The following is a 27,920-nucleotide window of genomic DNA, read 5'->3' on the forward strand; positions in this document are numbered from 1 at the left end:
AAATAATATTCATGATTTGTTATTTCAAAAGTAAATTTTGATTTCCCCCCGGATTTTCCTTGTTTATGTCCTATTATGCAACCTTGGCCTACCACGTGATGTAATGTGATCGATCGCCCAGGGCAGCCGGCCGGTATATCGCGATCACGCCCCCTCTACAAAAATGGCGAACCTCAGTGTCAGAGATGGCAAAAGAAATGCAAGATCTCCCCCCACCGAAAATATCAATCCTGATATTGCAGAAGAGAGGGAAAATGCCAAATTTGATCCAATAGAACTGACCTACGTTATTGATGGAGGGAAAGAAAAAACAGAAAGGCGTCGATTTTTAGGTGAGTCCAACCGACTCTTCGACGTTGTGCATTGTGCCAACTCTCTCGCTCTCGTCTCGATGACTTTGACATTGTCTTTGACTTTGCGACGCTAGTGTACCGGTACTTTCGTATACATTTTGAGCCGTAGCTCCGGCGTGGAGATACCCTACTAAAACATACCAAAAATGAACTAAATCTTCTTCAATTGGTCTAATAATGGTCATGATTTAACAGTCGTTATGTTTTTTTTTTTTTAACTGTTTCGTGTCAATTTTCTAATCCTTTTTGAAGTATTTAGATCCTAGGCTAGACTCTAGACTCTGTTGACGTTGTGCGGCTGGTCCGCGGGAACTGCCAATTCTATTTTTATGCAAATAGTCTAGTCTACTCACTAGAATACTTCAATACCCTCAATGTAGAGTCCATATACTTACTTACTTATTAAATAGAAGGCACAAATAACCTAACTGACCCACAGCGTGGTCAGCATTGACCACGTTTCTGAAGGCGTCGGAGCTCCAGGGCCAGATTTTGAAAACGATTCAAACAGCGGGGTGGGTCACATTTTTTTCGCAATGTCAAGAGGTAGTAGGTCTAATTTCAATTTTGACTTGCAACGTTTTTTGACGACTCTGGGCATCTCGCCCATCATTTGAAATTATAATTTGAAGAAGTCTTTGAATTTGATGGGGAAAATGGTGATTTCTTCATCCTTACCCAACAATTCATCCATGTTGGATCGTCGCATGACGTCATCTAAATTTCATCCCTTCTAGTCTACACGCAAGGCAAAATGATTATGAAGGAAAAACTGTGCACGAGCTACGAGTTTGTAATGACGTTGACTGAAACCTTCAGTCCTTTCACTGAAGGTTGTTGCACTGAGACTATGCCTGGCTCCACTGACTGCCTCTACAGCTACACAGAGACTGAAAGTTGCCCCATGGCATAGTGTGTGGAATGCGAGTGGGAAGAATAGATGCTATAATTTTGTTTTCACTTATAATAATTACATTGGCCTATCTTTGTTTTCTCTTGGTACAGAATCGGAGGCCTTGAACGATCCTGTCTTTGACGATCCAGCGGACATCGCCTTCTTGACGGACGAGCAGCGACACACTAACAGTGTGAGGAAATCTCTTCACATGGTACGCAGGCTTCAGGAAATGGAAATCACCAACCACATGGAGTCCCACTGGTTTAGAGTGTAAGTGCACAGTAAATATTGTGGCCTGACATGAAACTTTCACAAATGATGAATATGGCGGCTGTTTTCGTGGAAAGATACATTGTCAAATTGTAAATACTCAATGTTGTGATTTATATTTCATACATTTTGAGGTATTAGACTCTGTGAATCTCACAGCATTAAACTTTTGTGAATCTTGACCAAAGAAGAAATTCACAAAGTTCCATGCAAATGAAAGGTAATTGTTTTACAGTATATTGGGGGAAATGCAGTATTATGTAGCTTTTGCATTTTGCAGAGTTGAGAAAGTAGATTTGGTGTATAATAGAATTTAATGATTTAAACATCATTCACTGACTTCTTGAATCATTCTAAATTATTGATGGAGAGGAAGAAAAAAAAAGGCGGGGGGGGGGGGTGGGCTCAGAATAGTTATCATAAGTTGCTGTTTCAGTATTTCAAACTAATAATATACGTGCAATTGTTGTTGGCCATAACAGAGCGAATACAGGCATAGTTCTATAGACCAGCGTTTTTCAACCAGGGTGCCACAAGACATCTATAGGAGTGCAGAGAGAGATTTGGTTGCATCAAAAATTATTTTGGATTAACGATGATTTTGTAAAGCCCCACAAATTAGAAATCGTGAGAGTACCTAATTTCATTAATTTGTCAATTTCAAATTGTATTTTAAAGATAAAAAGCTCATTTCGTTGATGCTCGTTTCGCAGGCTTGCATTATTGAGATATATGAGAGATGCCTGGAAAGCCCCGAATATCCTCACATTGATGTATATTAGCGGTGGAATGCCTGCATCAATTGTGTTGATTACACTTTTTTTGGGCTCATTCGCTTCGCTCGTTCGGAAACATGGAACTCAATGGATTTCAGAGTAATGCACAATTAATATTCTGTGATGAATTTGGCATTGGGGTGGCGGGAAACTTTTTATTAATGAAAAGGGTGCAGTGAATGAAAAAAGGTTGAAAAACCCTGCTATAGACGCTATAGAACCCATCCCCATTGGAGGGGGGTGCACCTTTGCACCCCAAATGTTATATTCACCGAAAAAAAAGTTATAAAAAATTACCATCATGTATGCTGATGATTTGATATTTTATTTTTCTCATAAAGAGCAATGACCGTATTAGAGCCTTTATCACTGGGTCTCCATGCATCCATGTTCATGAACACTATTACCAACCAGATGACCGAAGAGCAGAGGTCAATATGGGAACCTGCTGCCAAGAATTTTGAGTGTATTGGGACGTACGCTCAAACCGAGCTTGGCCATGGTACATACGCATTATCCCTTAACTGCAACCTGTTGTATCTCATTGGATTAACCAGTTATATCATACATACTGTATGTGTTACTAATAGTTTGATCCACAGTCATCTCAGGCATATATTTTCATGTAGTATTCTGCAGATTAATGTACACCAAAACACTGCGCATTTCTTCTCATACTGACCGATAACCCTCAAAACGCTTTGCTATGCAATACGACATCAATTTTAAACGTATGTTGATTAGCGAGTGTGACAATGGCACGCTTGCTTTCTTCAACGCTTTTGTGCATTATGAAAGTCATCTTTGGCAAGGTCTGGTACATGTTCATGTCATGTATGCATGGTTCTTCATGGTTTCCAAGGGTTTCTAATTGCATCTTGACTGTATTGCACGAGGGAGGTAAACTTCTTATTTGATATTTTTGAACAGGCATGACACAATGATGCTTTCATTTGTAAGCTACGCGTGAAAGCACCCTAAATATTGTCATTAAAATGCCAGTTTGTCCAGTTTTGCAAATGTTACAAAGTGATAAAACCTTACGGTATGCCTTTGTCTATCTGGCAAGTCGCATGGGTTTCTTTGCTCTCATTTATGCCATTTGCATTGATTTTGGAGTTGGTACACTAATTCATGGAAAGGAAAGAATAAAAATACATTTTAATCTGTGCATCGCGATCTTCTCCCAAAATTGTCATGAGAAAAAAGTGCATCGTGATCTTCTGCCAACATCGTCATGAGTGGAAGTTTTACTTCTGGAGGTTATAGGAGACGATTCCCATAACTCCAGACTAACAACACAAGTACCTGTATATTGAGCGCAGGGACATCATTCCTCCCCTGACCAGCCTCATTCATATGTGATGTAGTAAACTGCCTAAAAGTAGAAAGAAGAAAAAAAGAACAAATGCCATAGCCCTAAAAAACATTTTCTTTGTAAAAGAATGGCAAGTATAGGTGAAAAAAAGCAAAAGCTGCATAGAGCAAGGGACCCTATGAAAGAGTATATTTTTACATGTATCTGTGTGTCATAATACCTTAGTCACACCAATAAGACTGACATCACACTGACAACAGTCTGAGCGAAATATTACATTGCTCCTGAATGGCCAAGAATTGGTCGGTTTATAGTAGGTGTGTGGAGTTGGTCTGGGGTGTGACTGAAATTTGAGAGACAGCAATTTGAAACACAGTGTAGGCATGTCATTTTGATTTAGCTCTGACCCTTTTTTCTTCTTCTTTAGGTAGTTTACCATATCATGTGTGGTAGAGGGCTAGAAGCTTTTACTTGCTAGTGTTACAGAAATCCTTGTTGTAACATGGGCAAAAGTAGTTGACATGGGCAAAAGAATTTGTTCAGTATGAGTATACCAAAGTTAATATGATATTATTTACTCCCGCTCATCTGGCTGGCTGACTGGCTTGTGCAGTGCCGTCCATCGTAGTGAGGAGATCGCCCTTAGCCTCCACGCTAGCATGTTCCAACATACTGTAATGCATCAGATGACCGAGGAGCAGCAGGCATACTGGCTGCGGGCCACCAAAGACTACACTCTCCTCGGAACCTATGCCCAGACTGAACTAGGACATGGTACACCCAGCACAATACATGTCTTTCTTGTTCACTGCATTTCCCCCCCCCCCCCCCCCAAAAAAAAAAAAAAAAAAAAAATGGTCTGCTAGCCTGGTACTGGGGAATTCATATCATTCATATCATCATTTTGTACCTTAATGCATACTCCCAATTGTTTTGTTTTTCATCTCCGAAATTGTGCATCGATGATGAATTTTAGAAAGCTTTTAAACTGAAGTCCTTATACTTGACTAAAGCATCATAACATTTTTGGATTCATTTTTATAACTCTCTATATTTCTGTTATATTTCATTTTAGCTTGAGCTCCAGCTTTTGCAGAATACTTCCTTATTTTATACTAATTATTATTTTTATATCTGAGAGAACTTTGGCCTGTGTCTTTGAAAAAAGTGTGTTTTACAAAAAATATAACCGTTCCTAATTATTTAGAACTGCATAGCCTGTTTTTTTAATCTTCCGTGTACTCAAATCAGTAATCTTCATTCGCATACATGCAACTGACATTTATTTATTCTCCAAATGTATTCTCTTCTCTTCCTCTTACTGTGCATCTATTGGAAATTTCAGAGAAATCTCTTTGCTCATATGCCTGACAGTACAGGAATTTTATATCTGAGGATCCTAAGACAACCATCCCTGGACAACAAACCCCTGGACGACGAGTCCCTAGCAAAAATACATGTACCCCCACCCCTGACAACTCCATCTACATGTACTATCTAGGAAACGACAATTATACCCTTGGTGACTACCGGGTACCCCCTAATACAAATACTTCTGAACAACGCCCCCGCCTTACACAACTACTGAAGACAATGTGGTCATGCAAGCATTAATTGGGGTATTTTTCGTAATATGGGGGTGATTGGGGGTAGTACTCCAAGTGTGGGATACAGTTGTCGAGTGGAAGAGGCAGACCATGAAAGCTGATCCAACGACCAACCTAACCATGTTTGAAAGCTGCAACCTTACTGACTGCATTAAACCACTCCTCTGCCATGATTCTCTGTGTCTCTTATCTGCAGGGCCGTACATAAAGTAGAAGAGGCAGCCCTCCTTCTCCACCCCACCATGTTCTCTCATGCAATCTACTCACAAATGAGTGATGAGCAGCACGTTAAATGGCTCGATGCAGCCTTCAGCTTCACGCTTCTTGGAACCTATGCCCAAACAGAGTTAGGCCACGGTACAAACATTTCCAGACCTTTCTGTGGCTTCACCTCTCTCTTCCTCTTTTAACACTAACCCTACTTTCCTATGCTTTATTGAATCATTAATTGTGAATAATAGTCGCTCATAAATCCATCTACAATTTCATTGCATGGTCACAATCCTTTAATTTTTGTTACCTCAAATTGCTAGAGCAGTTATCGCCTCTGCAAATTGGGATGTCTGTATCTGGATCTAGATGTTTACGATGCAGAGCCCTCCTGTGCAGAGCTAGAATCATGTACAGCCAAACCTACGCTTAGCGACCGCCTGTATAGAAAGACCACCTTTCTATAAAGACCACGTTTTTTCTTTTCCCTTGAAAAGTATTACTCAGTAAAAGAACCTGTACATAAAGACCACTTTTGCTTGTCTCCCTTAAGTGGTCTTCATATGCAGGTATCACTCTATTGTGACTTGTAAGGTAGTGGCTTTAATTTGTGACGTACGACATATGCTGTGGCGATGATTGCTCTATCATTAAAGTAAAAAATTAGTGATTAGTCTTAATTCTTAATTTGGGATCCATCACTTTACCTAGCCATAAATACTGAACCCTATTGCTGCCCAAGCCCTGACACAGAGAACAAAGAAAGTAGAATCAGAAGTTATATACAGTCAAACCTGTCTGTAGCGACCACCCAAGGGAAACGCAAAAAGTTTTTTTTGCAGACAGGTGGTCTTTGTAGACGAGTTCCTTTAGTACCGTACATGTTTCAATAAGAAACCATTTTCGAGAGAAAAAAAAATGTGGTCTTTGTGGACAGGTGGTCACTAAAGCAGGTTTGACTGTACCAGGGAGGTGGAATCCATTCCACCTCCCTGGCTTTACTGACAAGAAAGCAGTCAAGACATACATTCATTTCTGTCAAATTTGTGAAAATCCCTAGGATTGCATGCAAACAGTGGGTAAGTTAAATATTTGCATGACTATCAAAGTTACCATCTGTGCTGCTGCATGTACAGTGCGCCCCAGAACAAAATGAAACCGAGAATTATTGATGTTTTATCATAACTTAATCACAATTATAATTAATAAATGACACATATTTGTAAAGATTAGATCCTCCTCTTTCATTTGATGCAACTCATATGATGCATATTTCGATCACGCATGAGTGATTAAAAACGATTTGAAGAGAGGGTACCAAAAAGTCATTTGGCAGGGAGTATCTGAATTTCAAAGAGAAAATCACATTTCTAAAAAGTTTATTTTCTGCCCTTTCATATGACACCTCAATCAGGTAAAATGAGCCAGGAATAACAAAGGACTGTTTGTTTAAAATAATGCTTGCATTTCCATAATTTAATTAAACAAATTTTTTATCACTGGCTGCCAGCCGTAGCAACAAACAGAAGAGTTGACAAAAGACTTAACTCAGTTTCGTTGACGATCAGCCATGCATCAATTCTTTCGTTCTTCTTTGTGCATGGCATGTTATTGTTGCTAGGTTATTATAGCGTTGTTACATGTACAGTAGTTGGTGTAAATATGATCATTTAAGCCAGGTCATAATTATTTGTGGTATAATTTGGTGTTGACTTGTAAATATATACTTATTTTGGTATAAAAATTCAATATTTTAATATTGGCCCAAATGTTATGAAAGGTAAATGCTAATTCAATAATATATATATTATAAGTTGATAATGAGAATTATTCAGATGCATATTCTGATTAATACAATCATTTTAATTACATATTTAATAACAGTACAGCTGTTTACAATACAGAAGGGAAGAACAATAATGCAGGTACTTTATAACATCCTTGTAAATAAATAAAATTACATTTGTTCAGTTCAGACTAATTTGTTGTAGGCATAACTGGGTAGTCCTTATCCAGTTATTTAGTCACCTTGATTATGATATTGAATGAATATTAATGCTGTGTTACTATTTGTTTGTTCAAGCAAACCGCTGGCGCTGGCCTAGATGTTTGACGTATAGAATAAACAGACTAGAAGTTAAAGCCGTTGTTTAAAGGTGTTCGAACTTTGCAATTTGGGAAATTTCACCAGGAGCCAGAAATAGAATAAGAAGCTACAGTCAGGCTGACATCCTTTTGTCAATGAGTTGGATGATCTAAGTAACTTTGTGGGGTCAAATCTTACGGGTAAAATGGGGCAACTATTTCAGGACTTTTCAAGTACATTATTTATGTCTTCCATTGATTTCTATTGAAATTTTATCTGCTTATCCAATTTTCCTTATCGTTACAAATGTTTCTGGTGTGTTATATTACTAAAAAAATGATTCATTTGATCGAAGTTGCTGGTTACAATACCAATAGTTTATGCCAAGTCACCTCGAGTACGATTTTCCTTTATTGAAATAAGGTTCACTTGGCCTGTTTAAGTAGATTACGGTGACCCTTATCTATCTAGTATCTTGATATGTGGTTCAGGATCTCTGAAGATGTGTGCAAACATTGGATCAATTTCATGATACTTTGTACGGGCAATCTATGAGAAAGTGCAAAGTTCTATGCGGTAATAAAAGCCTTTGTGTAAGATGTATAGGCCCACTGTACATGTTTACAATACAAACTCTTCTTGAATCTATTTCTAACATGTAAGATTAGAATTTTCTGGACATGAAACATTCAAACACTGATATTTAGAGTCGTTTTTGTCATGAGAAATATACGTTCATAAATTATAGCTGAAAATCCTGAAATGTTATGTTCTGATTCAGTTATATGATAAGACTTCGTCAAACATTTGCGAATTTGAACCCCATGCAAAAGTGTGCACAATTTTTCTTGCCTCCCCCCCCCCCTAACTCCCCCCAAAATATAAAAATTTAAAAATGCTTGCTTAATTGCATTGTATAAGCTTTGCTTCACTTTGGCTTGAGTTTACTGTATTTGCAGAATAGATTCACACTGTTCATGTATTCAGTTCATTTTCACAACCCTTCTCTATCCACCACTGCACTGCATGTTGTGTTCTTCTAATCATTGTGCTGTCTTAGTATACAGTTACTAACTTCATTCTTTTCATCATACATGTTCATGTTCATTTTATTTTTAATACATACATTTTAAGATACATTTAGACTTTGACACTAGCAAGTTGTTTGATGAGGTGAAATTTTTAAAATTACACACTACCTTATATCTGCTTTAGAAATAGAATTTTATAAAGAGAAATTATTTGATATTTTTAGGAAGAGAAAGTACCAATAATTTTATTTGATATGTGCACATTTTGAAAGATTCTTGTAGTTTAACTTGAGATGAACCTTTTTTTAGACTCAAATAACATTGATTTCCCTTTAGTTTGATAACTGGAGCTTATTATGCCCACACGACTGAACATTTTCTTTACTTGATATCCATAAGTCCATATGATAGAGCTAATGCATGATTAAGATTGGGCCCTCTTGAAATGACCCATGAAAACTGTTCATTAGCATTTAAAATATTGAGGGAGAGAGTTTATTTGTGCTTCCGTCACCCTGTGTATGTGCTCTAGTTTCATCCAGTTCTCCACTTTCTCTGATTTGCACTAGGAACCTTTTTGCGTGGACTCGAGACAACAGCCACTTATGACCCAACGACTCAAGAGTTTGAGATCCATTCACCTACCCTCACCTCCATGAAATGGTGGCCTGGGAACTGTAAGTGATTCCATCTATCTCTCTCTCTCTCTCTCTCTCTCTCTAACATTCCCTTTTCCTTATTTATTTCCATCCCCTCTCTTTCGTCTCTCTCTTTCATTCTCTCTTTCATTCTTTCTTTCTCCTCACTTCTGCTCTCTCTTTCTCTTCCTCTCCCTTTTCTTCCTATTTTGCTCTCCTACTCTCTTCCTATCTGATCTACAGATGTATCAATTACTATTCCTTTCCCCTCTCTTTCTGTCTTGCTCTTTTACTCTCTTCTTATCTCTCTCTCTCTCTTCCTCTCCCTCCTTTCTTCTTTTCTCCATCCTCCCTCCCCTTTTCCTCCCATTTTCCTCTTCCCCTTCTCTCTTCCTCTCTATATCTCTATTTGTCTCTGTCCCTGTATTCCTCCTCTGTCCCTCTTAAAACAGTGTATCTCCTCTTCCCTCTCTTTCTTCTTGTTTCATGCCATACTTAATGTAATGTGTAAGGAATAGTTTAACCAAGATACATGTACCGGCATGCATGCAGATTTTTTTATATAAAGAGAAAAACAAGAGAGAAGAATCAGAAAATGCAAGATACATATCTCTTCTTCTTCTTCTGCTTCTTCAAAATAATCTGCCTCCTTCACTGCTGAAGATTCTTGCAGATGTGTGCGAGTGCATGTGTGTAGGTACTGGTACTTGTACACGTATACATTTCCATGTACATGGTTGTACGTGTCACTGGTAGCACCCACCTGCTCATACATGTACCTGGAGAAAAGATAACTCTTTGTTTTTGTGGCTTGCGCTACACCAAAGTGGCTTTGACTTTTTTGCTTTAATGATTTCGTGCATGTAAAACACTTGGGTCAGGGAACTGTTTTTAAATTTGACTGATATAGTTCATAAATTTTTATCACAAGTATGACATACATTTTTTTCTTTAACATACGCTTTCATAAACAGGTAAAGACAGCTATTCACGCCATCGTAGCTGCCCATTCTAAATATTCTTAATATAAATAGGCAATTGGTCTTGTGTGACTCTTATAGCTAGGCTAAACATAACTGTCTGACTGTAGCAATCAAAGCAATTAACTCTTTTACTCATCTACACACCCTTCCAGGCAGTCGGTAGAGCAGTGGTCTCGTAATCCCATGACCCGGGTTCGAAACCAAGTCAATGTGCTAGTGCCCTTTGGTAAGGCATTAATCCTCATTACCAGGTCCCTCTGAGAGGACCTAAAGCCGTTGGTCTTCTGGTTGCTTACTAAGAAGCCTATATTGCTTTCTTAGCTGTTGGGTAAAATAACCACCACTATCATTCCATTTATCTCCTCACTACAGTGGGTAAGACAGCTACTCACGCCATCGTAGCTGCCCAGCTCTACACCAAAGGTAGCCGCATGGGAGTTCACATGTTCATGGTGCCGCTACGCAGTCTAGAGACCCACCTTCCTCATCCTGGTAAGGCCCAACATATGCTCTGGTCACATCTCCTTGCTGGCAACAATTGCTACAACCTTATTTTCTTTTTAAAGATGCAAGGTTAGGGTTTGGTTGAGATTGGGTTTTAGGTTAGGTTTAGGGTTAGGTATGGTGTTGGTTCCAGAGTTGAAGTTAAGAAGTTAAAAAGTGATCGTAGAAGCAGTTGTCGCTGGAGCATGTGACAGATTGAAGTATGATTGAAGTATGATTTTAGTTTTGAGTCAAGAAAAATTACAAGGAACGTTGACATGAGAATAGAGGAGGGTAGTTTCATATTTATGCTCTCAACTGAGAGAGAGCTGGTTTAATGATAATTATTGATTTCATTTTCACTTTTTGCAGTATTGAAATAAACTATTTTTTCTGAAATGTAAGAATGAAAGTAATGATTTTAGCAACTCAATTTATAATTCATTGTGTTCCTTTAATTTGTTTGTTGATGATATCATTAGGTGTTGAACTGGGAGACATCGGACCAAAGCTCGGCTATAACAACATTGACAATGGCTTCCTGCGTTTCAACCACTATCGTATCCCCATAGAGAACATGTGCATGAGACATTCAAAGGTAAGACCTTTGACCCCTGACATTTGACCTTGACCTTTCATCATTCTCATTGTGTTTATTTTGTCTATTTAGATACATTTTGCAAATTAAATTAAATTAAATTGCATATTAAAACAAAATACACCAACATGTGATCTGCTCTTCACATGTATTGTGTGATACATATTGGTCAAGACTGCTTTTTGTACATCTTCACTCTGTGCAGTCTAAGTGTATAATGCCTCGTTAGTTTATTTCAAAGTGAGATGGGTTGCTAAGACCTGCAAACTGGTAACTACGATACAAACACAGTCGTGAAGAATATCATCTATCTCTTGAGAGTCTAAAGGGCTTTAACTCCATGCAAAAACATATACGTTCAAGCTCTTCTTGCTCTAAGCAGAAATACATCAAGATATATGTGTTGGACCATTGATTGCCCACCAGCCCACTTTCTCTACTTTCTTAGCTTGTTGCTTGGCTGTTTTACTGAACGGTTGACAGAGCTTGTCGCCCTATCTTATATTGATACATGTTGGCAATTTTTCCCATCATCTTGTAGTTGGTTATAACTTATAAACTTCCTCTCATTCTTAACTTAAGTTGAATAGCAGATCTGGGACCCATTTCACAAAGCCTTTATTCAATGACAAATGATAAAAATCTGTGACAAATCTGTTGATACCAATCAGAAGCAAGGATTTCAGTAGCTTATAACAAAAACTGTCATTTGTCACTGATGACAAGCTTTGTGAAACGCCCCCTGGTAATGGTCATGTGATAACTGTCTGAAAGCTATTGGGACATGTTGTTTGTGTAGTACATAAGAATTGATATGAGGTTTTGAATGATCACAATTGAAGAAATTAACTCATTTTTACTGCAATTCACATCCTCTGCACATGGAGATGGTTATACGGGACTACACACACATGTGGCATGAACATTTGATTCACACTTTTCAGCAACTTCTAATCATTGTATTGAATATTGGGGCATTTCTAGAGCAATCCATTTCAGGGGTCATTCCTACTATGATATTCTTACACACTAACATAGAAGGGATTAGAAACCTCACAAAATATTGTACACCTTTAATAACCAGACCTTAGGGGTGTTTCACAAAGATCCTAAGTTGAAATTACCTCTAAGTTGGACTTAAAAATTATGGAAAGCCGTTAGCATCTTTGAAAATATTTTGTAAAAGTTATTTCAAAAGGCATAAAATGTTGATTCAAATCATTCATATTTGCTTTTATCATGGGAGATTTCATGTTCTTGATGTGAAATTTATGTAAAGTCTAAAATACTTCAATTTTTACTTTTGAATATATTTTATTCTAAGGCTACAAATGGCTCTCCATAATTTTTAAGTCTAACTTAGAGTTAAGTTCGACTTAGAATCTTTGTGAAACACCATCCTGACCTCAACCTTCTCTCATTAAAACAGGTCATGCCAGATGGTACGTATGTGCCTCCGCCTCACAAGAAGATCAGCTACGGCAGCATGTTGCCAATTCGCAGTGGGATCGTGGGCAACACAGGTTGGTACTTGTCCAAGGGTTCCACCATAGCGACGAGGTACAGCGTTGTGAGGCGACAGTCTGAACTCATTCCTGGGTAAGGCACGATTTTCTGTGGTCAGGAGAGACCCTGTCTACACTCAATAGGGAACTATTTATTAATTTGTAAAACTGGATAGGACTATAAGTTTTAGTCTCATATTTCGAATTTTTTCATGTGCTTCCTCTTCTTCCTTTTTCTTGTTAATATTCTACTCTCTGTCTCTGTCTCTCTCTCTTTCTCTCACTTTCTTTCTCTCTTATGATATGCTTTAAAGTACATTGCATTGTGTGTGAGTGAGTGAGTATGGCTGAGTGTGTTTGCAAGATATTTGTAATTGTTTTGTAATAAGTATGAATATATATATTATATCTCTTTTTATGCCTCCGCTACAAAGTAGCCGGAGGCATTATGTTTTTGGGTTGTCCGTCCGTCCATACGTCCGTCCGTCCGTACGTCCCGTTCTCGTGATCGCGTTATCTCAAGAACCGATTGGTTGATTCCCGCCAAACTTGGGTCATGTATGTATCTCACAGAGCCAATGAACTGATTAGATTTTGGGGTCACGAGATCCAAGGTCAAAGGTCACAGGGCTCATTATTTATGCGAAAATGGCTCGTGATCGCGTTATCTCAAGAACCGATTTATGGATTCCTGCCAAACTTGAGTCATGTATGTATCTCACAGAGCCAATGAACTGATTAGATTTTGGGGTCACGAGATCCAAGGTCAAAGGTCACAGGGCTCATTATGTATGCGAAAATGGCTCGTGATCGCGTTATCTCAAGAACTGATTAATGGATTCCTGCCAAACTTAAGTCATGGATGTATCTTGCAGAGCCAATGAACTGATTAGATTTTGGGGTCACAAGGTCGAAGGTCAAAGGTCACAGGGCTCATTATGTATGCAAAATAGCTTGTGATCGCATTATCTCAAAAACCGATTGATGGATTCCTGCCAAACTCAGGTCATGTATGTATCTTGCAGAGCCAATGAAATGATTCGATTTTGGGGTCACCAGGTCAAAGGTCACAGGGGTCTTTATGTATCCAACAATAGCTTGTGATCGCATTATCATGAGATCAAATAGACAGATTACTATCAAACTCAAGTCATGTATGTATCTTGCAGAGCCAATGAACTGATTAGATTTTGGGGTCACCAGGTCGAAGGTCAAAGGTCACATGGCTCATTATGTATGCCAAAAATAGCTTGTGCATGCATTATCATTAAAACCCACAGATGGATTACAATCAAACTTGAATTTAAAAATTGTTTCTGTTTTGGTTTGTAAAATTGCTCTATGGCGGAGGCATCATTTTTGACTGCGCGCAGTCAAAGTTCCATCTAGTTTGTTTTGTATGTTATAGTAAGTTTTTATTATATTTGTATTTAATTGTATGTTAATGTGCCCCATTTACAAGCTCTGCTTCTCAGGGGTCCATAGCCTGTCATCATGTTATAATTGTACCAGTACCAGTGTCATTGTAAATTGTTTTTAATGATTGGCTGAAATTGAATTGAATATTTGATTCCACACCCATAACTAGTTTAGAGAGAAAGCTGTGACATGCAACCACTTGAGAACATAGGTCAATGCATGGAGATTGAAATAGTTCCTCTTATGGGCTTCTTTTGCATCAGCTATATGCTAGGGTTGTCATGTGTAATCAAACATATATATTGCAACATATTTCTGATGGGGGACTTTGTTCCTGGAGCAGGGATTTCAACAAAATTTAAAATACTTCAACAATTCAAACTATGGCTTTATGTAATAATAGCAGGAGTGGGGATTAGAAACATATACAGTGTGCTAATATTCATCTTTTGGATAGAGAAGAAAATTAAAGACGCTTTTTACTCTGATCCCCCTGCATAAGGTAGGACAAGCAAAATTTGATACCACTAATTAATTTCAGGGCATGTTGATCTGATTGATTTAAGTGTGACACATTGCTTATAAATACAATTTGTTTTAGTACAACACATCGAGAGTTCAGTGACACAAAGACGTAACTCCATTTTGGCCATTTTGAGAAAAAGTGGGTTGTGTCACTGAGCGCTCGGGCCTTACGGAATAAGTCTATGTTTCACTAGCCATTGACTTCAATGGGATGTTGGGTTAAGTTAAGTCTTTGTGTTTCCTGGAATGCCCACATTTTTCTGAACATGTTGATATTAAATACTCATTTTGGCAAAATATGGAGTAATATCTTTGTGTCACTGGACTCTCAACATATTGTTAATAAACCCTAGCCAAAGCAATATCTTGCTGTAGTAATCAATGGGTTAATTTTCAATTGATTTGTGGTTCTAATTTCATGTGAAGAACCAAAGAAGCCAAGATCCTGGACTACCAGAGCCAGCAACTGAAGATCTTCCCCAACCTTGCCACGGCCTTTGCCTTCATCTTCACTGGACGCGAGATGATGAAGCATTACTTTGAGAGCCTGGCCGAGATGGATGAGGGAAACTATAGCTCCCTACCAGAGGTGGGTATCATAGGTTTTTTCATGGGGACTATCAGACAATACTAAGGATATATTGACTGCTTTGAGAGGCATAGTGGTTTCTATAGGGTCAAGGGAAACTCACAACCTGCTATGACCCCAAGGCGCTTGCGCCGCGGGGTCATAGCAGGTTGTGAGTTTCCCGAGACCCTATAGAAACAACTATGCCTCGAATATTAAAAGCAGTCAATATATATTTTATATACCGAAAAAAAGGAAAATGTTGACTCACCCATTTAGGTTTCCATCTCTTTGAAGTCATGAATATTAACACCAACAATAACTTGTGTACAGTATGAAATCCAACAAGCTGTGCTCCAGTAGAACAGGGAATACCAAACACGTTTACACGAACAGTAACTTTTGTACAGGATGATATCACCAACAAGCTAGTACACAAAATGGCGATCGGTCGTCTGCGCTGCGTGGATTGGTAGATTCGTCGCCTGAATGCAGCGACCAAAATCGAATTGCACTCAAACACCGTTAACGGTATTGCGCATCGGTCATCGCACAAAAGAAACTTATACGGTAACACGTAAACCAAAATGGGGATCGCAGCAAAATGACGTCACGTTTCACAGCCATGGAAAAAGTGCTATGAAAAATGGATATAAACCGGTAGAGCCGGGAAAAATGACTATGAATTTCAATTAGCGGGCATGGTTAAGAACATGACTGCATTTTCAACCAATCAGAAGACAGGATTAGTAAAGAATCTTAAAATGAGGTATATAATTTCTATTATAAAAACTATTAGCATTATATGACTGCTATTCATGATTATCTTCAACTGTTAACATAAACTGAAATGCTTTATATTTTGTATGTATCTGCATATATATATTTTAAAATCATTGACTAGTGAGGAAAACCACTCAAACAAGAAGTAGCCTCATCTTGGTTATTATTGGCATTAGTCGTTGGTGTTTCTTGTTTCCCCTGTTTATGTTTATACTTTTATTTTTTTTGCCTGGAGACTAAATGAATGAATTAATGAATAGGTACTGTACTTGGGCTTTCTAATTCCAATCTTGTCTTTGTTTTGATAGCTCCATGCCACCTCGGCAGGGCTGAAGGCCTGCTATATCCTGTGATATGTAGACACAGTACCTCACATGAAAACAAAAGTAACTCTTGGAGATTGTGCTTTTAGTTGCACTGCTTCAAAGCTATGGAATAATCTACCACTAGACATAAGAAAAGCCCCATCTGTGCTGTTTTCAAAGTTTTGTTAAAGACGCACTTCTTGTGAGGAGCTTCTGAATAGTTTTTATTTGTTATTGTCTGTCTGTAAAGTCGCACTGTTAGGAGTTTTTGTTTTCATCACAGCGCAGTAGAGTATATTTATTTAGCAGCTGTGCTATATGAATTGATCTAATTGTTATTATTATATTTATATATGGGTGATTTGTATCGGTATTGATTTTTATAACCACTCTCGTCATCTAAATACTTACCAATAATATCCAATGACTTTCAAATTCTCTTTTGTTCTGATAGTTGCATGCCACCTCAGCGGGACTGAAGGCTTTCACATCCTCTGTGATGGCCAGTGGCCTGGAGGAGCTCCGGACGTCCTGTGGTGGCCATGGCTACTCCAAGGCCAGCGGCTTCCCAGAGCTCTACGGCACGGCGGCCCCAGCCAGTACCTATGAGGGAGAGAACACTGTTATGTTCCTGCAGACAGCCAGGTGATTTTTGTTGTTGTCCAAGTCCTTTTATCGGAGTGAAATCATAGGTTGGACTTCATTCACGTGTATTGATGGAATGGACCGGTTGTCCATGAAACACATCAGAATTTGTGTATTTTATTCCTTCGAAGTGTAGTTCTTCAGAAAGTAAATGTGTATCTCTATATCTCATACAACCCATGCAATAAGCCAGTTCGTAAATAGCTTCGGAATGCATGACCCCAAATATTCACAGATCTTTTACACTATGGATACGTCCCACTTGTGCATTTTAGAATAATCACTGTCGAAGTGATGGAAGTGCTTCATAAATACCTTTTGTTTGCCCTCTTGAGAAGAATACTTCCAGCTGTGTATCAGATAAATGTACTGTCGGTACATAAATGAATACTAATTACATAACTTTCATGAGCACGATGGTTTTACAATCGTCCGGGGAACGAACGAATGACCTTTATTTGCACAAATCCTAATTACAAACTCGCTTATTATAGTTTGCCAAACTGATCAAACAAGTTAAAAATAACTAACTTTAGAGTAATAATAATCAATTATTATATTTTCCACTCCCTGGGGAGCATTCCAGCCATTTTACAAGCACCACTTGTTAATCCAACCACATTAACGTTCACATCCTACCGGGTACCCATTTAATACCTGGGTGGAGAGTGGCAAATGTAGATCAATGTCTTGCCAAAGGACATTAGTATTGCGGCGGGACTTGAACTGTGGACCTTGTGATCCACAGTCCAATGACATATCCACTTGACCACCACACCTCTACAATGAATGGTTTTGAGTAATCGCCTTTGATTTTGTATCCTGCAGGTACCTGATGAAGGTGGCCAGACAGGCTGGGTCAAAAGATAAGCTGGTGGGTTGTGCTGCTTACCTCCAGGCAGATCTACCACCTCGATGCTTGGCTAAGAGACAGATTGATTTCCTCAGACAGGACATCTTGGTGGATGCCTACAAACATAGGGCCAAGAGGTAAGAACATAAGGTGTACATGTATGTGGTCATTGAGTGAGCTGTCTACTAACTGTAGGCCAACTTTCCACCTCAATGCTTGGTTCAGAGACATATTGATTTCCTGAGACAGGACATCTTGGTGGATGACTACAAACATAGGGCCAAGAGGTAAGAACATAAGGTGTACATGTATGTGGCCATCAACCTATGTCTTTGGGTGAGCTGTCTACTAGCTGTAGGCCAACCTTCCACCTCGATGCTTGGTTCAGAGACAGATTGATTTCCTGAGACAGGACATCTTGGTGGATGCCTACAAACATAGGACCAAGAGGTAAGAACATAAGGTGTACATGTATGTGGTCTTTGAGTGAGCTGTCTACTAACTGTAAGCCAACCTTCCTTAGATAAGAGGCAGATTGATTTTCTCAGACAAGACATCTTGGTGGATGCCTACAAACATAGGGCCAAGAAGTTAGAACATAAGGTGTACATGTATGTGGTCATTAAGTGAGCTGTCTTCTACTAACTGTAAGCCAACCTTCCTTAGAGAAGAGGCAGATTGATTTTCTCAGACAAGACATCTTGGTGGATGCCTACAAACAAAGGGCCAAGAAGTTAGAACATGAGGTGTACATGTATGTGGTCATTAAGTGAGCTGTCTTCTACTAACTGTAGGCCAACCTTCCATCTAGATTCTTTATTTAGAGACAGATTAATTTCCTCAGGCAGGACATCTAGGTGCAAGCCTACAAACATAGGGCCAAAAGGCTAGTTAATTGAGTAGTTTGTAGTGAAAGAGATACACGTGAGGATCGGGTTGTGCTGTTTACCTACAGATAGACCTACTGAACTTGACTAAGAGACATATGTCCTTCCTTTAACTAGACAGGACATCTTGATGGCTAGCTACACACACAGGGCCAAGACGTTAATTAAATGTAATGCCCTGTGCACGCAGGTCATTTATATGCATCAAGTTGTATACCCACATGTTGCTTTTAACTGATATTATACAAATGACATACTAACATGGATTCCAAAACATAAAGTGAAACTTATTTTTAGTAATATATGTTCCTTTAAACCAAAGAATTAAAATCACCCATTCTGTGCATTTAGAACATTGAGGATCTACAACCATTAAAGCCCCACAGCACTACTTATAGCTACTTACGCCCTCTATATAGCAAACAGTGCATAATCGGTGACCATTGCAGGGTGCTACAAGAATTTTTTTCACCACTTGCCCTGTCGGGCAAGTGGGTTTTCAATTTACTTGCCCAAACAATATTTCCACTTGCCCAAAACTTTAAAGCGAAAAAGGACTCGAGGTTAAAGCATTTATTATCTCGTAATGTTAGTGTTTTAGATAGCAAATTAATGCACATACATGTACAGTGTAACTGTACTGAATAATAACCTAATATGTCAAAGAAAATGGTCAACAAAGGATGGTTGAAGGTTTAAAAAACGCATTTTATTGATTCTCCATAAATAATCAGATTCACATGAATCTCGGCAAGGTAGAATGGTTCAAGCAGGTTTAAGTTTTTAATATTCAGTCATGTAAAAAAGCATAATGACCCTGTTGTAAAAAATATGATACAAACATGTCATTAATGGTAGCCACATGAATAAATATCAAACATTTGACTTTTTGTACTTACTAGAAAATCCCTGTTGTTTATTCCATTCCGATTCGCACGTGTTCATTTCCCTAGAATAATGACGTCATATTTGGCGTGATTCAACCAATCGGCAATCAGAGAATAGCAAAGGCCTGTCGGTGCGGCCTGCAGAGCTAGAGAGAGAGAGCGCGAATAAGCTCGCAGCTGGTACGATCGCGCTAGCTGTCTCTAGCTAGCTCACGGCCGGCCGTGCGTGGAGGCGGAGCGGCATTCATGGCTTGAAGTGTCACTGTTGCATGCGCGCTGAGCTAGCTGAGCTGGCTAGCTGTCTGTGAAGTTTTTTCGAAATCGGAACGATCGCTTTTTTGCTTCTGGATTTTGACGACGGGTAAGAAGTTGACGGGTGAATGGTAGAGTTCTTGGACACTAGGAAATTACTGTAAAAGTATCACTTGCCCGAATCGGGCAAGTGATAATTTGATTTACTTGCCCGACGGCTCAATTTGGTTGCCCCGGGACGTCGGGCAAGCGGGTTTGTCGCGCCCTGCATTGGTCCCCCATGATCCTCTTTTTCTTATGTTAAGTGAGAGCTGATTTGATGAGATAACCACCTGTCAGTGACCTGGCAGGGTGGTCTAATCCCTCCTGTAAACTAGTACAGATGGGCTTGAATGTTTCTTTGTATTTTCTTTTCAGTGTCGTGATGTTAGCAGCAAGAAGACTCGGCGAAGAGCTTAAGAAGGGTCATTCTCAACCCATCGCTTGGAATAATTGCCATATGTATCTTGTCAAGGCTGCAATGGTAAAGACAGTTCATTGTTTACCTTTACTTGGATTGGACCATTTCATTTCATAGATTTTCATTTGATGGTGATCATGATAATGATGAGGGCCTCTTGTATAGCACCAGTGTTTGCCTTTGCTTCGCAGTTACGGCACTGCATCAAAAGGTCTCGTAAATTTCAATTCAAATTTCAGTTTGAAATTCTGACCAGAACTCGGAAATACTTAAAATATCAATTTGGCTTTTAATTTTGTTAGTAGAAGGGATGAAATCTTGAGAAGAAACTCCTTAAATGTTGTGAGCTCTATGGAATGGGTAGCATAGCACACGGGGTAATGCCAGAGCACCTTGCTTAGTGGATATGTGTGTTATGAAAATATCCCATATTATTAGGAGTGCTATTAGTATTGTTTAGATATGACCAGGGCCTGTCTTATCAAGAGTTGTGATTGGTCCAAATCAATCAAAATTCCTCCAATCAATTGCAAGTTTCCAGTCTCCTATCTCCTATTATAGTACATAGTTGCAATCGATATCAATCACAAAAAAAAGTTGCTATTAATAAGATTAATCTTTATAACATGGGGCCCAGGGCCGGTATTCAATTCAATACTAAGACTAGGTAAGAAATTGACTAAGTAAATGGCTAAGCTAAGAAATTTACTTATCTCATATTCAAAATAGCATTTTAGACTTTTACTTACCTGAGACAAAATCTAAGTAAACTATTTGCTGACACGGTCAATCAAAAGTAATGCTCAATTAACATGTCGCAATAAAAGCGCGCTAATATAATTGTGCGCAGGTTATAATACTGCGTAAGAAAACCGTATGCCTGCCAATCAAGGCCTCCAAATAATTGGCTTAAGTCTGGTAGGGAGCTGTCTTAAATTTAGGGTAAAACACTTAGCCAAAAGTTTGAATTGAATACCAAAGTTGGCTAAGTATTTTATCTAAGCCAAATACTAAGTAAAAAGCTTAAATTTTGTACTTAACCATTGAATTGAATACGGGCCCAGGCCTCTATGTCTCTACACCAAAGTATTTCAGTAATCACTTTCAAATTCTGTTGATTGTAACCAACAGGCCCATTGCCACCTGTACTGTGTGGAGAGCTTCTTTGATGGGGTCAACACCAGTGAAACTTCACAGCCAGCGTTGGATGCTCTCATGACACTATGCCAGTTCTATGCCATCTTCGGGATCAGCCAAAACAAAGGAGATCTGCTACAGGTAGGCATAGCAACCATATTTGATAGTCTACATTTATCTGTATTTATGAGTAAAGGTGTCGTAGTCGAGTGGTTTAAGCACTTCACTTAAAATGCAAAGGCCGTGGGTTCGATTCCCGACACGGCACTAATATCTTTTGGCAAAGCACTAATCTACATTTGCCACTCCATACCCAAGAAAGAAATGGGGACGTGGTAGGATGATAAAACCCTTTGTGTTAGTAATTTCCATTTCTCACGGTGACCATATGGTAGGAATACTCGGGTGATGATATATGTAAAGGCCTTAGAGACGGTATTTCGTATGAAGCACTATATAAATCCAGATTATTATTATTATTATTATAATTTTAAGGATGTAACCATTCTCAGAGAGAGTTTGCTTGAGTAGAAGTAGAGAAGTCAGATAAACGTTTCAGTGAAAGGTGGTGAAAAATCGAAGAATGAAAAAGTTTTTAATTTGTTGAAAGTTTAAAACATAATATGAGCCGCCATTGTGAAAAGCAGATGCTATTCTCCTTAAGAACATGCATTCATGTACAATGTAAATTATTCTATACCTGTGCTGCTGCTGCTGGTTTTCCATAACAGCAGCATGTTTCTTTTTTTTGAGCGAATGACCAATTGGACTAGAGTGTTTGTTGAAAGATTTGCAATAGATGGTCTGTCCCATCGCCCATTGTGAAGGGGTCTAAAAACTCTTTGTCCACTTAGTTCAACTTATTGTATACCAGTGGATTGCCACAGTCAACTTTTGTCACATGTACAATGTGTAAGGAGCATTAATGCCCCAAAAGAATGTAGTAGCAAGTGTTTTAGTACGGCAGTGAATAAAGAGTTCAAGTTTTTTTGTCTTTCTTCCAACATGAATGCAATACATTTTAACAAATTTATATCATGTGACAGAGTACATAAAAGGAACAATGATACATTGTAAGTAACAAGTTCATATACTGCATTTTAGTGAAATAGAAAGAGGAGGAGACCTTAAGAAAAGCTTGTAAAAGTCAGGTCCCTCAAAGCAATATCATATAAAAAACAACCAGCCTGGTTATATAATAAAGTAGAAAATGATAACAAGAAATGTTCGTCAAAAGTGCTCGAGTGCTAAAACAAACGACTATAAACATGGTCTAACTGAATCATAAAAAGGGTGGGGAGAAGAGACTATGTACAAAAGGAGGCAATAGGAGTGATAAAAACATGGGATATAGAAATGGAGAGAGAGAGAGAGAGAGAGAGAGAGAGGGAGGGAGGAGAGAAAGAAAAAGGACATATTTTCACTGAAGTATGTCCCTCCTCTCTCCCCTCTCTGAAGGTTTCAGAAAAAAAGAAAAGAAAAAAACGATAAAATTAGAAAATCTGGCTACAGGCCAGAAAGGGAAATAAAGAAGAGTTGATGTTTATGTGCATGTCACAGGTACATTCAATTTTCAAATGCTATGAAACTTTGCAGTATTTTTGCCAGTAATTGTTGATCTATTTCTCATGTCAGGATGGTTATATGAATGGTGAGCAACTGAACATGTTGGAGCGTCAGCTGATAGACCTGCTAGCGGTGATCCGACCCATCGCTGTGACCCTGGTGGATGCCTTTGATGTTCCTGATAAGATGCTTAGCTCAGTGCTTGGACGCTATGACGGCAACGTCTATGAGAACCTCTACGAGTGGGCCAAGAGTTCTCCCCTAAACAAGAAAGAGGTGAGCTTGTTAATACAGTCAAACCTGCTTTAGTGATCACCTGTCTACATAGACCACCTGTCTACAAAGACCACTTTTTGTGTTTCCCTTGGGCGGTCGCTATAGACAGGTTTGAGTGTAGTTATATTGATGATGTGTTAGCAATTTGACAAAATTATCAGATTGTATAGCCTTCATCATTGCTGTATTTTGCTTGGATTAATACTAAGGTTTTTCCATGTAATAAGTTTCTTCTAAACATCAGACGGTACACATGCTCTCTTATTCCCATTTAAAGAAAAAGATCAATTGCATAATAAGGGCCAGTAGTAGGAAAATTTCAGTATTGGAATCACATTAGACAAATCTTTCGATCTTGTAAGTAAGTATGTGCAAATGAAGTCATTGAAAGATTTTGTTTTCCTACATGTACTGGAGATTTTTGCACAAAACATTTGGTCTAGTTTTACCATTCTCTAAGAAATATCTTACTTGCTGTTTTCTTTCCTCCGATTCATGTTTGTAGATGTCTGTCTGTCCTGCTTTCTCCTTAATGCAATACCTAAAGAAATATTTGAGGTTTAAACCTCTAACTTCGTGCTAAATTTTTCATTTTGTGATTGTGTAGCTTTCAAGAATAACTGATGCTTTACCCTAGCTCATTTCAAGTTTGAGGTGAGACACCTAAGAAAGCGAGTGCATATTCTTGTTTATGTATGAACCCCTCAGAACGTAATCTCTAAACTTTCTTGAAGGCTTCGGCAGCATGCCCTATGAAATTTCTTAAGAATTTACAAGTGTATTATCTCATATCCATATTTATCACACACAGGTTCCTGATGCTTACAAGTACATTGGACCATTCCTGCGGGAGAACATAGCAAATTCCAAGCTGTAAACCAAGAAGATGTATTCTTAGCAGCTAAAATGGGCTTCCCCACAGACAGTAAGCAACAATTGCATAGTTTGATTTTGAGGGACGATTCACATATGGTATTGAATTCATGGCGTTGATAGCCATTTCATTCTGAAATATATTGTTATTACAGTAATCCCTGATAATACAGGGAGTATATTTCAAATTGGCAATCCATGATATCATGTGATGGCAAATAGAAAAAGATGTGTTTTTATAACTGACAATGACAAAATATTGCTTTACTTGAAAGCCAGGCTTTTCTTTTATCGTACGTACGGGCAAGCTTTAAGCCTCTACTCTGTCAAGTTAATATTTCTTGTGATCCTATGAGTCATGACTGACCCTTTGTGACCCTGTTGATGATGGTTCTTCAGAGTATTCTCTCTTGAGCCATTCAATAGGCTGAGATGAGTGATTGACCTGCTGTTTACTCTCTTATTCTGGCGATCCATCTAAGCTTCTGTCCACCTCATCTCTTTTATCCTTAATAGACATATATATTTGTATGTCTTACATAATTAAAATGCCATTTGATGAAATTTAATAGGCATTTATTTGGAATACATACCTCTCATATGACAATATTATGGTGCCAGTTTATAAGTGGTTTTTATCGTTGACGTTATATCTTACAGATTGTGTAGAGCTATCTTATATGTTGATCACTCAAAGATGAAGAAAGAAATGTTTCATACAAAAGGTTTAATTGTCCCTTTATATCTTTTAAGTGCTTCTCAAAAGAGATCTGTCTGCTTCCTTGTTTGTTTCTTTAAGTGTAGTTTAAGCAACAAAAGAAAAAAATATATATTTGAGTAGTTTTTTACAATTCCATTACTTAAAGATATATATATATATATATATATATATATAACGAAAATCTTGTTCATGACCAATAATGACTGTGTATCAACAACATGAAGTATGTACTGCATTGTACAATTCTATTTTGAAATGATGACTATTGTCTGTGCCATTGTGATTTCAGTGAATGTATCATGGAATATTGAGCAAAACATTTTGTAGTTAGTGGTACTATACTTCAAGTTGCATACATGCATTTATAATGAATGGGACATTTTGAGAATTATCTGATCTTTGATCTTGAAGCCAGAGTAGTCTATGAAGATTGGCATGATACCATGATTATGCTTGTGTAATGCAATAATTAAATGACTGCCAAAGCATTGTTGGATGAATGGATGAACGGATGGATGAATGGATGAATGAATGGATGGACAGATAATTTCATCTGTTGAGAACCTGAAGGGTTAAAACTTTTTGATAAAGAATTTTATTCAAGTCCCTTTTGAATTCCAGCAGACTGTTTGTATTTAAATAAAAATTGATGATTTTACCTCCTACCAAAGACATCATTTGCCATGGATGGGAATTCTTATGCTACAAACTTTAAAAAATCTTTATCTATGTCTATGTTTTCAGTGTTTGTAGTCTAGCTAGACATGTGGTCCCGAGACCAAGGCATAAAGGAGAAATTGTAATCATGTTCATTTATCATTGTAGATTCCATGGTTGGTTCTACCTACCTACCTACCTACCTATTACCAAGACTAAGACCAATTCTGGTCATGCTGTATCACTGCTTCTATTCATAGAACAAACTAAGAATATCTATTGAGATTCTGGAGATAAAATGAAAATCTTGTAAGTAATGAAGCAAAACTGTTGCAAATCATTTGATTACAGGAAAAACATTGAGGCATTGTATTTCTTCTGCCTTTGATTTTTTGTCATGGATCATGCAGATGTATCGCAAGTGATGTATTTGTATGTGTGTAGTCTCTTTAGGAACATTTTATTGCATTGAATTTAATAGCATGTCGAAAAAAATGTATGTTCAGAGCCAAAAGAGCATTAGTTTTATGCTGTAATTTACAAATCTATTGCTCTTCTCTGGCTTCAAACGGATAAGTTATCATTCAGTTACATATATGCATAAAATTATTGATATGTGCAATTGGTTTTGTACAGAAAATTTGAGTATGTGATGTGATTAATCATGGGAAGGTGGAACTCAATGCGTATGCTGCATCGTTTAAAACATGAGAATCGTTTCTTTTGATCTTATACATTGCTCTTTAATCCCACCCCCCCCCCCCCCCCCAAAAAAAAAAAATAAATAAATAAATAAATAAAATAAAATAAAAAATAAAATAAAATAAATAAATAAATAAATAAATATAGAACTGGGCCACCATGCCTGCCTCCCAAAGAATTTTTTTGCAACTACTTTGTAACACATACATTTCACTTTATTACATCCATCCTTAGTTTTACTCATACAACAATTGTTATTCTAGTTAATGGATTAGTACTCCACTCATTGCAAAGTTGAAATATTATTGTTGTCTTCTTTTTTCTTCTTGTTCTTCTTTTCTTTTTCTTCTTGTTCTTGTTCTTCTTCTTCTTCTTCTTCTGCTTCTCCCCCTCCTCCTCCTCCCCCTCCTACTTCTTCTCCTCTTCCTCATCTTCCTTCCATTATTTGTGTATTAAACCACCTCTCAAAATGTATGTTATTACCTCTACTACTTACCTCTACTACATATTCGTTTTGAAATTAATTTAACCGATATTTTCCTAAATGTTAATATGCATTCCCAAATGAGTATAACCAAAGCTATAGTTTACCTGAATATTCAATGTATTAATTAATTATTGTACTGATACAAAGCTCTTCTTAGTACCAGGAAGATTAAGGGTGATAATGCTTTTTTTAGTGAAGGATGTGAATACATTGTTGATCAGATAATATATATAATATATACAATGTATGTTGAATTTGAAATATGAATGTAAAGTATTGCAAATCATGTATAGATAATATGATAATTTATTATTAAAAATCATCAACTACGATCGCAACTACTTCAGACTATCAACCTAAGACAATTTCAGTAGCCTTGTGCATCACCTATTGAAAATGTGCGAACATGACAATGACTTATTACGTAATCCGAACATGATTTCTGAGGGATGTAAAATAGGGTATTGAAATTGAACTTGAGTGGATTTTTCGGAAATTGTTGCGATCGTGTTCGATCATAAATAAATCAAACTTGTGTGTGGTTGGTAATTTTTTCTATGATTTGAAGAATGGAACGTGAAATGAGAGAGAATCGATAGCGCGGGAGGGTGTGTGTGTGTGAGAGAGAGAGAGAGAGAGTGGACAAATAAGAGAGAGATGGATAGATAAATAAGAGAGATAGTTGGGGTGGATAAATAAGAGAGAGAGAAGGGGTGGGAAAATATGAGAGACAGATAGAGAGAGAGAAAGCAAGCAAATTAAGGTTCTTTTTACACTATCTTCATCTTTTCCTGCTACCTGTACCTATCTCCCCTCAATCTCTACCTCTATCTCACACTCTCGCGTCCTCTCTCTCCCATTCTTTCCTATCTCTTCTCTCTCTCCCACTCTCTCTCTCTCTCTCTCTCTCCCCCTCCCTCTCTCCCTCCCTCTCTCTCTTCCTCTCTCTCTCTCTCTCTCTCTCTCTCTCTCTCTCTCTCTCTCTCTCTCTCTCTCGCCCCCCTCTCAAGCTCGGCTAAGGCGACAAACTCGCTAACCGCCCTCCAACCTCGGCATGAAAATTGATCGCTCTTGCCTGTGGCTCTTCCACACACTTCCCGGCGCTCTCTTTTCAAAATAAAATGAATGTATACTTTTCTTTATATCATTTTCCCTCTTCTC

The 27,920-nt window shown here is 38.1% G+C and overlaps 1 protein-coding gene across 3 annotated transcripts; it reads left to right on the top strand.

Moving 5' to 3' along the window:
* Nucleotides 1–115: 115 nt before the first annotated feature.
* LOC578168 (peroxisomal acyl-coenzyme A oxidase 1) lies at nt 116–25,640 on the top strand. 3 transcript variants are annotated; one of them, XM_011680506.2, is made up of 14 exons: nt 116–332; nt 1,359–1,521; nt 2,639–2,799; nt 9,119–9,226; nt 10,543–10,662; nt 11,136–11,251; nt 12,681–12,850; nt 15,127–15,289; nt 16,811–17,001; nt 17,830–17,991; nt 20,298–20,403; nt 21,472–21,618; nt 23,113–23,319; nt 24,131–25,640. In XM_011680506.2, exons 1-14 carry the CDS (start codon nt 164–166, stop codon nt 24,194–24,196), a joined length of 2,049 nt encoding a protein of 682 aa, XP_011678808.1. In that variant the 5' UTR covers nt 116–163; the 3' UTR covers nt 24,197–25,640. The 3 variants fall into 3 exon arrangements, with proteins under 3 accessions (XP_011678808.1, XP_003724010.1, XP_783450.2); XM_003723962.3 differs by lacking the exon at nt 2,639–2,799 and adding an exon at nt 4,229–4,389; XM_778357.5 differs by lacking the exon at nt 2,639–2,799 and adding an exon at nt 5,419–5,579 and having other exon boundaries at nt 117–332.
* The last annotated feature ends 2,280 nt before the right edge of the window (nt 25,641–27,920 follow it).

Source organism: Strongylocentrotus purpuratus, unplaced genomic scaffold (genome assembly GCF_000002235.5).
Source record: "Strongylocentrotus purpuratus isolate Spur 01 unplaced genomic scaffold, Spur_5.0 spur5_scaffold_7, whole genome shotgun sequence".
Taxonomy (NCBI): domain Eukaryota; kingdom Metazoa; phylum Echinodermata; class Echinoidea; order Camarodonta; family Strongylocentrotidae; genus Strongylocentrotus; species Strongylocentrotus purpuratus.